Genomic DNA, 13,321 nt, shown 5'->3' with positions numbered 1-13,321 from the left:
GTGGGTGTAAAACTGGTTGGAAAATCATTCCCAGAGAGTAGTTATCAGTGGTTCACGGTCATGCTGGAAGGGCATAATGAGTGGAGTCCCACAGGGATCAATTCTGGGTCCAGTTCTGTTCAATTTCTTCATCCGTGATTTAGATAATGGCATAGAAAGTACACTTACAAAGTTTGCAGACAACAACAAGCTGGGAGGGGTTGCAAGTGCTTGGGAGGATAGGATTAAATTCAAAATGATCTGGACAAACTGAAGAAATGGTCTGAAGTAAATAGGATGAAATTTAGTAAGGACAAATGCAAAGTACTCCACTTAGGAAGGAACAATCAGTTGCACACACACAAAATGGGAAATGACTGCCTAGCAAGGAGTACTGCGGAAAGGGATCTGGGGGTTATAATGGACCACAAGCTAAATATGAGTGTAACAGTGTAATGCTATTGCAAAAAAAGTGAACATCATTCTGGGATGTATTAGCAGGAGTATTGTAAGCAAGACATGACAATTAATTCTTCCACTGTACTCTGCTCTGATTAGGCCTCAACTGGAGCATTGTATCCAGTTCCGGGCGCCACATTTCAGGAAGGATGTGGACAAATTGGGGAGAGTCCAGAGAAGAGCAACAAAAGTGATTAAAGGTCTAGAAAACATGACCTATGAGGGAAGATTTAAAAAACTGGGATTGTTTAGTCTGGAAAAGAGAAGACTGAGAGGGGACGTGATCACAGTTTTCAAATATGTAAAAGGTTGTTACAAGGAGAAGGAAGAAAAATTGTTTTTCTTAACTTCTGAGGACAGGACAAGAAGCAATGGGCTTAAATTGCAGCAAGGGCAGTTTAGGGTGGACATTAGCGAAAATTTCCTTTCTGTCAGGGTGGTTAAGCACTGGAATAAATTGCCTAGGGAGGTTGTGGAATCTCCACCATTGGAGACTTTTAAGAGCAGGTTAGACCAACACCCGTCAGGGTAGTCTAGATAATACCTAGTCCTGCCTTGAGTGCAGAGGACTGGAATAAATGACCTCTCGAGGTCCCTTCCAGTCCTACGATTCTATGATTCTGTTGTGCACCGTGCTCATTTGCTGTTATGCATTTGATGCTACAGTTCAAGCCAATGGGCAACAGGCTTAGAAAAATCTCAAAACAACATTTTAACATTTCGATTTCATGTGTCAATATTTTTCTCTGCAAAGACGTAACTTTTTGCTCTTTCTTTAATGATAAAACATCTGGCACAAGACAAAATCGCTTTGCTGATGAAGCAAAACCTTCCTAAAAAGAATTGTTTCTCTTTGATTTTCCGATATCAACAGTCATTCTTTTTCCTCCATTCTTTGTTTGCTTATTGTTGTTTTTTAACGATCAGTCCTAAATGAAACCATTGATGCGTCTCAGACTTCCTTTGTCCCCAGAGGCAAATCATTTTGCTCACAGCTTGGTGAGTTTTAATCATTTTTCCTTATCAAAATAGTCGCATTCTGGATGGGCTGTCTGACAAATGGCTGCTAAATGGAACACATCCTAGTTCAGCTCTTTGCAGCGCATCCCTACAATCAGCGGATCCAGACCACACATCCATCACAGGACTCTGAATAAGCCCAATCCACTCTTGATATTAATTTACAAATACAACAAAAAAAGACCTGACACATACTGAACACTCAGGCAGGATTTTATTTAAATTATTGCCAGGACAATGGGATCAATAGAAGAAAGTAAGCATAGAGACAAGCAGGATTGAGAAAAGAAAGGCATAGGGCCAGCATTTTAAAGGTATTTTGCCACCTAACTCCAGTTGATTTCACTGACCCATAGAGACTAAAAAAATAAGGGCCAGATTGTGCCACTTTTACTCACATTGCACCAGATGCTAGGCTGCTATAAATCAGTTAGTCTCCAATGCAGTTACATCAGTTTACATTGGATCTGGATCCATTGTATAGGACCTTCCTCATTGAATAATTCCAACTGATTTCAATGGGACTGACTGCAGAATAAAGCCCTAATTCTGCACGCTATTCCACGTAGGCATGAATATGGGTGATCAGGTCTGTTCCTCAATGACTATACAGGTTGGATCCTGAGCTGGTTTAAATTGGCGTGGCCTCTGACTCTACATTGATTTACACTGGCAAAGTATCTGGTGCTATGTCTTGAAACCACATTCTGGTACCTTCGAGAATACTGTCACCTCAGTGATTTTCATTTCTAGTCTCAGCTCAGCAACAATCATGATTATTGCCTTCCAAAGGGCCGTTTGCGTTGAGATTCACTGATGAAAATCCCTTGCCAACAGTTTAATGGAAAAATAGTCAGTGCTTCTCTTAAATTCACTCACCAAAAATCTATTTGATCAATTCACCATAAAAATGTATTTCAAATACATCTAATCCAAGCAGAGGCTATGGAAAGCAAGCAGATACGGAAGCTACTCATTAATTACAACAAGAACAATGTTTCAAACTTCAGTGTAGCCTGAATCCAAATCACCCAAAGGGATTTTAGGCTGAGTCAATAAAGTGGAGAGTTTCAAAGGCACTGAGGGCAATCAGGGCCCCGATACTCATTGAAAGTTAGTGGGTCTCGGATGTCTCACACCCATTTGTGCCTCTGAAAATGTCCCTCTTACTCATCACTGTGCATACCATTAAGCACACGAGTAGCCCCATTGACTTTAAATTGTGTTAACTCTCATGATGCTCTGTGAAATAAGCCAGTATTTTAATGTCCATTTGACAAATGGTCAAAGAGAAGGTGAATGAATTACTCATGGTTACACAGCTAAGGTAAAAACCATCCCTAACAAACTATGCAAAAGGCCTGATCCTAAACCCTTAAATCAGTGGCAGGAGTCCTGTGAAATAGTATTATAATGATCATCACCTGCCTCCAGAATTGTCTAAGAGTCACACATCTTCGTATATTCAATTAGTGTAATCCCAGGACAGGCCCTGATTTAGCAAATCACTTGAGGCCATGCTCACGTCCACTTGACTTCAATGGGATTTAGGGCTGGTCTTCACTACGCGGAGATCGACAGTCAGGGTCGATTTAGCGGGTCTATTGAAGACCCGCTAAATTGACGGCAGAGCGCTCTCTGGTCAACCCCGTTACTCCAGCTCCCCCAGAAGGGTAAGGGAGGTTGACCGGAGAGCGTCTCCCATTGAGGCAGCGTGGTGAAGACACTGCGACAAATCAACCTAAGCTACGTCGACTCCAGCTACATTATTCACGTAGCTGGAGTAGCATCACTTAGGTCATGACCCTGGTAGTGAAGACAAGCCCTTAAACACATGCCTGACTTCAAGCATTTGAGCAGTCCCATTGAAGTCACTCATATGTTTAACGTTCACTATGTGTCTGAGTACACTGCTGCACCACAGTCATGATCATGCAGAGGAGCAAGGTGGGGTGGAACAGACACTTCTCCCCCTGATACATTACAGACAAAAATTCCATTGCCTGTAGCATGGGTACGTCTGCACCCATCAATCACAATGTTTCCTCATAACTCTGTATGAATTCCATATAACAATACCACAGCGAGGTCAGCTTGGCAGAGTTTGAAACGAATGTTATTTCACTCCACAGCTCTATTCTGCCAACACCAAACAATGAGATCAGAGTACAACACACTGAATATCCGATACGAAACACAATTATCTACGTCCTATGTTTATTTCACTGAGATCTGATATATTGCTAGTGTGCATGTATTATATGAAGAACATACTGATACAATACAGAAAAGTGAAAAAATTAGAAAACGGTATTTACATATCTTAAAATTGCATATATGGTATTTCTAGGTAGACATACTGATGATAGATAGATCTTGCCCTATTCTGTGTACATTGCACCTCTACCCCAATCTAACATGACCAGATATAACACCAATTTGGATATAATGTGGTAAAGCAGCGCTCTGGGGGTGGGGGCTGCGCACTCCGGCGGATCAAAGCAAGTTCGATATAACGCGGTTTCACCTATAACGCAGTAAGATTTTTTGGCTCCTGAGGACAGCGTTTTATCGGGGTAGAGGTGTATATCATTAAGGTGTCTATTCTGCCTAACCCACTGTACTGGCTGTGGGTTAAGTGACCACTTAATAAAGTAAAAAGGTTTTACATTTTGCTAATCAGTCTGTATGTATGCATAGGAGTAACACCTATAGTGAGAATTAGAGTTGGATAAGCTATTTACAGTGACAGGTGTATTCAGTAAATTTAGCACGTTTTTCTCTGCATCTTTTGTTTGCCAGCAGACTTTGACGTTCATAGATTTGTTAGTGATTCAGCGAGTCCCTGTTCCCAACAGTGGTTCAGCACAGACAGCCCACTGGCTAATGCAGGCATAAAGAACTAGGACAGCTTGCAGGATTGGGGCCTGAATATTCAATGCAAATGGAAGTCAGCCCCCGCATTGCTCCTGAATTATGCATGTGAGGTTGATCGTTATTTTCACATGAGTCACATGGCGTTGTTCTCCTTTCGTTACTGGATAAACAATAAAGTCATTAGACCACTGATTCTTTCAGGAAGAGGGTGAGAACACTTTGTGACAGTAGGAGGTGCCAAGCCTGCAGGGTTAGGGGATTTTAGGTAGAGTTGGTTGAGAATTTTCCGGTGAAACATTTTTTTCATTGGAAAATGCCAGTTCATCAAAACCAAAACCGTTCACAGAAAAGGACCAATTTTGATGAATCTCCCAATTCAAAAGAATGTTGGGGAAAATATTCAATTTTCCATGACATTTTTTAACTGAAAAGTTTCAGTCTTTTGTATTTAAAAAGACTTTTTGTTTTTGAAATTTTAGTTAGTATATACTAACTAAACAAAATTAAAAGATAACAAAGTCAAAACTGAAATGAAACATCTCGAAATTATCAAAATAAAGTGGTTTGACAAACCCTATCCTATTGGATTTTTTGGATTATTGGTTTGCAAATTTTAGTTTAGTTTTAGTTTTCAGTATTTCATCCCAATTCGGAACAAAAAAATTGAAATCTTAAACTCAGGGGATGGGAAAACCATTTCCAGTCCAGCTGTAATTATGGAACCTATTCTATTTTGAAGGCCAGGTGACCTTGCATCGGGCCTTGTCTTAGACATCGCTGATAGAGAAATTGAGCTATTTGAGTACTATAGGTAGATCTGAAAGGATTAATTTTTTATTGGTAAATGTCAGTACATGTCGATTTCACCATACACACAAACCAACAACAGAAAAACACTTCCATCCATTATAATCAAAATTGACAGATGGACAAAGTAAGAACAATGCTGCTTGAGAACTTATGAGAGTTTGAATTAAGGACATTTACTTTGTATATTTTGACCTGTGATGTTGACAATTTGTAGTTTAACAATCACAAAGCTTTCATTTTTTGAATCTCAGCATCTACTAATTTTGCCAAGCCTAACTCTAGGCGAGGTCCAATTTAGAATGCTTTGTCTCCCATCACAGTCAAACAGAATAACTGTGTATGGCATGTTCGTGCAGCATCCCAGCTGAAAACATTGTGGCCAGATTCCCATCTGGGTATTTAATTGTCTCTGTGGCAGGGCACTGATCGGGGCTTTTTCCCTGGTGAAATCATACACCAACGTCCATCTAATTTAACTGTGTTCAGCCTGGGCTTTGGGGAACACATTTCCTCCCAGAGATGCTGTGCTGGTTTTAATCACAGTACAGCAATATTTCATGAGTCTGCCTCGTGAAATTATTACATTTACCGGTTTTCAGCTAACTGTTCCCTGTCACCATTTGCCACTGTCACTGTGGCAGACAAATTAGTAACTGCAGTGTGTATGTATGATCCTACTCAGGTCCCTGCCTTTGCCTCTGTGTCAGGGCTATGGCCGGGGGTGTGGGAGCTACACCATCCTTTGCCACAGTTGTTGTTGCTAAACAATGTCTCATATTGAACAATATTGCTTATATAATGTACCAAAAGAAATGTTTTAATAGATTGGTTTCTAGCTTTCTGCCACCCATCACAATGCAGCACAGTTACTGAGATACAATAATTGCAGCATAGATGCACATGGTCCGTCCTAGCTGGGATGAAGTGGAACAGCCCCTTGGTAGGTCTCTGGCTCAGGATCAGAGAAATAATTAGCTGTGTAAAGCATTGCTAAGTTGGTACTTGTCACCACTTTTAGTGGACATCAGTGCACACGATCAACAAGAGGTAGTTCTGGTGGGAGACAGACGTGCTAAAAAGACACATTTGGAGACCAGGCAGATGCCAGGGGATAGTCAGAGACCTGCTCTACACCTAAAACTTAGGGGAACCTACCTATATCACTCAGGGGTGTTAAAAATTCACATCCCTAAGAGACATAGTTAAACCAATCTAAGCCCCAGTGCAGACAGCACTTGGTCAATGGAAGAATTCTGCCATTGACCTAGCTACCGCCTCTTGCAGAGATGGATTTACAGTGACAGAAGAACCCCTCCCGTCGCTGTAATAAATGTCTAAACCAAATCGGGGCAGCTGTGCCATTGTAGTGTTTCTAGTGTAGACATACCCCTAGTGTGGACACAACAGCATTGCACCAATGGCACAACTGGCACTGAAGTTTGTGCATGTAAACAGCATTCTTTGGATGAATTGATTGGGTAGGAAAGGAAGATTCCTACATCTGGAATACAGTTTCCCTCCAAAACTAATATCGACCACAAGGCCAAAATTCATCTTCCATGAACATTCTTACAACAAAGCTTCCCAGTTCCCACAAATGAATGTTGGTGAAAAGTGACCAAAATTTCATTTCTAATTTGCCAGATCCATCAAGGATAATTTTTTCTCACTCGGCAGCCAACTCCAGTAAGAACCATTCCACACACCTTACAGCCTTGTTCTACTCCAGTTGGAAATATACATGGGCCAAATCTGACTTGTTTGTCAGCATGCTATTAGAGCCAAATGACCTGTCATCAGGGACCACGTCAAAGACCAGGTCCCAAATCCCACTAACTTTTATCCTAGAAGTTATAGTAGTTAAGGGCCAAGCCATTCTCTCCCATTGGAAAACCCACTGCTGGAGTGGAGCAAACTGCAAAGTTCTCCTCACAATGTTGCCCTTTAGTCACTGAAGAAAGCTGAATCCCAAAGACCAGGAGATCTGCACTGATTGATTCCAATAGCACTGTTCATAGACATAAGGCTATCCAAGTTTAGGTTCACATTGACTTAGTAGATCTTCAGCTGGTGCAACCATCCAGGCTCTACTGAGCTCTGGTCCCACTGCTGAGGATTTTTCAAAATCCAGCCCTAAATGCCTCTAGTTTGCAAAAGTATTCTCTGTTGGATTCAGGAGAAGAAAACGCTGTGCACATAGAACGTGTATGATGAAATTCCATCCTATTTGCTTCCAGAAGCCTTTGAAGAAACATCGTTCTTCCTGGTTTTCTTTAACTAGTCCCAAGGAGGTGTGCAATTCAACTGGCGTCAGAATTTCCATTGCTTGCCACTTACATGACAGGAATGAGTACTGGGTCTCTCTGGGCCAAATTACATGAAAGTGCACAATGTCAGGAGAGCTGCGTGTAGGGAGAAATTATCCCCACCCAGATAAAAGAGCAGATTGAAATAGCAGGAGGGATAATTTATCATTGCCCAAGGTATTACACTGGTAACAGTAAGGGGGCCAGATTCTCTGCTCATGTCAATCTAACATGGGGAGTAACTCCATTGATTTGAATGGTATTAATTCTGATTTCCACCCATGTGAGAGAGGAATTGGACCTGAAGGGTGTTACTTTGCACAGTGGAAAATGTTCTCAGAACACAGTAATGATGGTCAAAATGGTATTAAATATAGACAAACTTATACAAAAAGAACTTGTGAAAGACTCATAGATTCTAATGCTAAATCATCCAGTCTGACCTCCTGTGTTACACAGGCCGAAGGACTTTCCTAAAATAATTCCTAGAGCACACGCCTATGGAAAATGCAGCAACCACATCATGCAAGATACTCTAGCAAAACTAAGCCTACTTGCCGTAAGCCAGTGAGAGTTTTTCCATTGACTTGAAATGCAAGATTCAGTGGGTCTTCACATGAAAGAAGAGGGGTTGGCACTTATTAAAAACAATAAAATGCACCATTTAATATAAAAATGGACATGAGGACCTGTTCTCTGAAATGTACATGCAGATTTAGAAAATCAACTCATATTTCAAAAATGCAGAGAAAATAGACAGCAAAAAGCATCTCTACATGCGTTCAGCACATAAAACAAATAACTTTGAAAACACTCTGCCAAAGTATAAGTTACATTATGCACCTACGATGCTGGGATTAACTCCACCACAAAGACTTTTATTCTTGATTACCAAGTGCATGATTTTACAAAAACGGAAGAGTAGACTTATGTCCAGAATAGAGCAGGGGTATTCGGACCTCTCTGAGTTAGCAAGAAAGAAAGAATAGTTTATCGACGTACAAAACAGTTACATGAAAAAACATGGACCCCGTTTCTTGATACATTTGGGTAAAGAATGCTGAGATACCATTGCAGCAAATACCAGACTGGCATTCCACTTGCCCTGTCTGCATTTTCCTTTCCACCTCATCTCTTCCTCCCCTTTTGTTCCCATTTATGGACGTCTGTTTTTACTGTTATTGCTACTGCCACCCTAGCATGTTATGCCTGCGTAATATTGTCTGATTTTGTGTGGTCTGGTCTTGCAGCTTTGACATGTGTAATCGCATAATTTCATTGGCTAACCTATGAAATGAGCAGTATTTGGTAACATACAAGCTATAAGATGTTTATCTTTGTGTAGCTTTTGCTGCTTGTTTCTTTATGAACATTAATCAAAAACACATGCAAATTAAAAACTCTCTGCCAGCTGTTTCAGCATAATGCACATGCAGTGCACTTCAGTGTCGACAATGTTATGTTGAAACAGCTGGCTGAGTGATCCTTACTTGCGATTTTATGTATTTGTGGCAATTCAGCTTGCAAAAACTGAAACCTGTTAATGATGTTGGCTGTGGCACTTCACTCTCATTAATTAACATTTAATGATTTTCAACAATGCGGCAGTTACTTCTCTTTATTAGACAAATAGGGGGAAAGCTAGACACATGGTGAGCGAGTCGATGGTACCAGCGCCTGGGAGATGCAAAGTGACTTGACAGTGATCCCAGTCGCAGCATGTGCTTGATGTGTCAAAATCAGACATAAAATAGTTTTTAAAACTGCTTTTTTGAATGCCCCTGTTATAATGCAAATATTGACATTGGGGTTTTGATGGGATCAATGCCTGGTTAGGATCAATGATCCTTAGCTATGCCACGGGCCATCAACTCTTCCCAGCTGGTTATTAATCCACAGGAAACGGTGTGCACCTCAACTGTTATTTATTAATTACATTTCCACAGCATATGACATTGCAGGTCTTTTGGTCTCTGTATTTTTTTCCAGTAAAGGCCAGATTCTGCCATTTTTAAACATAATAAGCAATACCTGACTACATAAGTAGTCCCTCGGGTCTGAGTGTCCCATACCTACTTGCAATGAAGTAGTACTCCACTCTGCGAGTGCTGAAATTGATTTCAGTGGGATTGCTCACGGCGCAAGCTTGAGAAAGGGTAGCAGAATCTGCCCTCAATTAAATAATGTCCCCTTTGAAATGTGCGCTGAATTTAATTAAATGTGACAACACATTGTGAGTCTGCCGTGTCAATTATGGGTTCAGATATTTTCTGCCCAATAATGCCGTACAACCCAGAAGAATTAAAATTAAACTCTTTTATCCGCAGCACCTCAGTACGGACTGGTGATTTCTTACTGACTGATTTTTGCAATTTACAACTATTAATTTATTTCACTTTAAAAAGTGAAAACTGCATTTTCTCTTGAATAAAGGAACCTGTGATAGACGTGAACAGTGACTCTCATGGCAAGTGTCCTTATAACGTGTTTATAATGCAGCAAATGACTTCACTAACACAGTACAGTAAAACCGCATTAGGTCCAATGACACTGCAGTTTGTCCAAAGGAAAAATGGGGCAGTTACTGTATGACGGGAATAATCAGAAAATTGTGCCCTTGACCTCCTATTAGACCTAAACACCTCATGTACCTAAAATATATTCAGTATTATAGAATGAGTGAATTGTAATGATCCTGCTAAAGGCTGGGTTGGAATGGGCCACACAGCCAGCATAGAATGAGGGAATTCTGTTATAAAACATTTTTCTTCGTCTGTGTTTTTCTTTCATTTCATTTTTGCACCGTCGGGGTGGAAAAGGATTGCCATCCACAATAAGAAATGCATTAAAATAACGAAAAGGGCATCAAGCACAAGCCAGGAAAAAGATACTCAACTGATGTAACGGAATCTGCCTGTGGTAGCCGTTTTAGAAAACCAACTGTTCTTATGTACTGCATAAAATGTCTGCACCATCTGGCCGGGTAAGAGTTTGCACAAAGTTTTGTGTCTGTAATAGAATTTAGGGCGAGCTCTTCCACTTAAGATTTTATCACTTATCTGGCCTTACTCTGGCTAGATCTGACCACTATTGGCCGGCTCTTTGTTTGTCTATAACTAGCATGCTGGACTGGCACAACCAAACCGAGACAGCGAACAGCTCACTACCAGCAGCAGTGAAGCATGCAGTGGCTGTTCTGTATGGGCGACCAGCTGCTAGCGATGGAAGTTTGTCAGTCTGCCTAGGGTCCCAAAGTTCCAAATAACTATGGGCCTGATCTGAAGTCCACAGAAGTCAATGGAAAGTCTCCCATTGACTTCAAGGGGCTTTGAATCAAGTCCTGTTTGTTGCTCTCCACGGTGCTGTCCCCTACTGGCAATCAAATTCAGCAAACATGCAGCCACCGCTTTCCCCAGGATATCGGGGCCAGAATGTTGGTTCCCCTGGTAAGACCTTTATATAGGTCCTCTAGGGGAAAGAAGGGGGAGGGGAGGTGCTGAGGGGCAATGCAATGTCCTAGTATCAGCACCACTGCCTGGGGCTTCTCCAATGGATTCTCCAGTGGGATTTTAAAGATACAATTTTGCTCTTGGGTGGGGGGATGCCTACAGAGAGGGAGAACCGTGTCACTGTCCGGCACACACCCAAAAGCATCAACTGCCCAAACCCCACTTACCTCCTAAAGCTTGTTTCATAACAAAATCCATGGTGATGGCTTTAGATTCCTTCTCGCTCCGGCAGATCTCACATGCAAGTTGAACGGAAAGGAGTCCTCAGGTCGCAGCCTGCGAGGGACCCCCCCAAAACAACACAAAACAAAGGTCGGTCTAGAGGACAGAGAGCCGGAGCGCGAGTGTGTGCGTGTGCGTGTGTCTGTCTCCAAGAAGGAGCCCTTCTAGGACAGCTGTCAATTGCTTCCAGGACAGTGGAAGTTACTTGGCACTATAGTGAGTCCATGCTCATTGCGCAGTGTGATCGTGTGTGTGTGTGTGTGTGATCCCTTACACGGAGTACCACGCATTCCCAGGATGCAAGCACACCAGCATCAGCATCCGCCTCCGTTGGCCGCGAGCCAGGCACAGCCAGGACCGCTCACCCGGACGGCGCTGCACCGCCCCTGGTGCTCCCCCGGGACTCTCTGGCGGGGTCCCCCTGCAGCCCCGCGCCCGGGCTGTACAACTTCGCTGGCCGCGGCGGGCTCTGCAGGAGCGCGGGCTCTGGCGAGCAGCCCCGGCCGGAGAGCGCCCCGGGGACGTTTGAAGGTGAACCGGCAGCAGCTGGTGCAGGCGGGTGAGTCTGACTGCGAGCCGAGAAGTACCGCGCCGGGCACGTGGGGGCGGGCGGGGAGCGGGGCTCAGAGACCCCGGGAGTGACCCCGAGCAGTGCCAGCGCCGGGCACGTGGGGGCGGGCGGGGAGAGGGGCTCAGAGACCCCGGGAGTGACCCCGAGCAGTGCCAGCGCCGGGCACGTGGGGGCGGGCGGGGAGCGGGGCTCAGAGACCCCGGGAGTGACCCCGAGCAGTGCCAGCGCCGGGCACGTGGGGGCGGGCGGGGAGCGGGGCTCAGAGACCCCGGGAGTGACCCCGAGCAGTGCCAGCGCCGGGCACCGGGGGGCGGGCGGGGGAGCGGGGCTCAGAGACCCCGGGAGTGACCCCGAGCAGTGCCAGCGCCGGGCACCGGGGGGCGGGCGGGGAGCGGGGCTCAGAGGCCCCGGGAGTGACCCCGAGCAGTGCCAGCGCCGGGCACCGGGGGGCGGGCGGGGAGCGGGGCTCAGAGGCCCCGGGAGTGACCCCGAGCAGTGCCAGCGCCGGGCACCGGGGGGCGGGCGGGGAGCGGGGCTCAGAGGCCCCGGGAGTGACCCCGAGCAGTGCCAGCGCCGGGCACCGGGGGGCGGGCGGGGCGCGGGGCTCAGAGGCCCCGGGAGTGACCCCGAGCAGTGCCAGCGCCGGGCACCGGGAGCAGCAGCCGCTGGGTTTGGCGCAAGCCGCGCAGGCGGGAGCTCGGGGCAGGGGCTGGGGGGAGCCTGCAGCAGCCCGGGGGGCTCAGGCGGGGTCCCGGCTTGGCGGCCCTCCCCGTGCCCCCAGCGGTTTGCGCGCTCCGCAGCGCCCGCTGAACTCCGGGCCCTGCCAGTGTCAGCCCGGGGACAGCGCAGCGGGGCGGGCTGGCTCCGCTACCCGGGAGGGGCCGCGGCTCCGGCCGGCGCATGTTCCGCTCCTGCCCCCCTGCAAACTTCTGCCAGGGACGGGATCGCCCCCCCCCCCCGGAAACCTGCCGCTGCCCCCCAGCCACGAGCGGCGCTGCCCGGCCCCGGGAGGGGCAGAGGCGGGTTTCTCCGGCGGCGGGTCCCTGCAGCCCAGCCTGGCCCAGTTCAGCACCCGGCGGCGGCGGACAGCGCCCGGGGCGGGGGGCACATACCTGCCCCTCCGGGTCCGCAGCCGGGGCTCGGCGCCCGCCCTAGCAGCTCAGCCCGCGGCTCCCGCCGGCCGGGTCCATGGGGCAGCCGCAGCAAGGCGCGGGCCGGAGCGGTCCCCTGAAGTTGGAGCCGAGCCGAGCCGAGAGCTTCCCGCTCGCCCCGCTCCCTCTTTTTATCACGGGATTTCCGGACCATCCCTCCTTCCACTCCGCTAGGAGGGACCTGGCGGCTGCCTCCTCCCCCTGCCGCGGCTGGGGCGGCATCTCCAGCCTGGCAGCGCCCCCGCCCAGCTGGCACTGGTGGGGGGGTGCAAGAGGTTCGCAGCGCTCCTGCTGCGGGGGGGTTGCAAGGGAACTGCGGGGGAGGGGGGGTTCAAGGGACCTGCGGGGAGAGGTTGCAAGGGACCTGCGGGGGAGGGAAGTTACAAGGGAGCTGCGGGGGGGAGGAGGTTGCAAAGG

General features: G+C 46.5%; 1 protein-coding gene across 1 annotated transcript in view; it reads right to left on the bottom strand.

Annotated features, from left to right (window-relative positions):
- The window catches only part of CPLX1 (complexin 1), a 199,143-nt gene extending 186,171 nt beyond the window's left edge, over positions 1–12,972 (bottom strand). The window contains exons 1-2 of the mRNA XM_050943245.1: positions 12,866–12,972; positions 11,128–11,236 (exon numbers count right to left, since the gene is read on the bottom strand). Of these exons, the coding sequence (XP_050799202.1) occupies positions 11,128–11,158 (31 nt within the window). The 5' untranslated portion in view covers positions 11,159–11,236; positions 12,866–12,972. The remainder of the gene's footprint in view (positions 1–11,127; positions 11,237–12,865) is intronic.
- Between the last annotated feature and the right edge of the window lie 349 nt (positions 12,973–13,321).

The sequence above is a fragment of the Gopherus flavomarginatus genome, chromosome 3 (assembly GCF_025201925.1).
Source record: "Gopherus flavomarginatus isolate rGopFla2 chromosome 3, rGopFla2.mat.asm, whole genome shotgun sequence".
NCBI classification, from domain to species: Eukaryota; Metazoa; Chordata; order Testudines; family Testudinidae; genus Gopherus; species Gopherus flavomarginatus.
The sequence above is the reverse complement of the archived record's forward strand: the minus strand, read 5'-3'. Positions and strand labels throughout refer to the sequence as shown.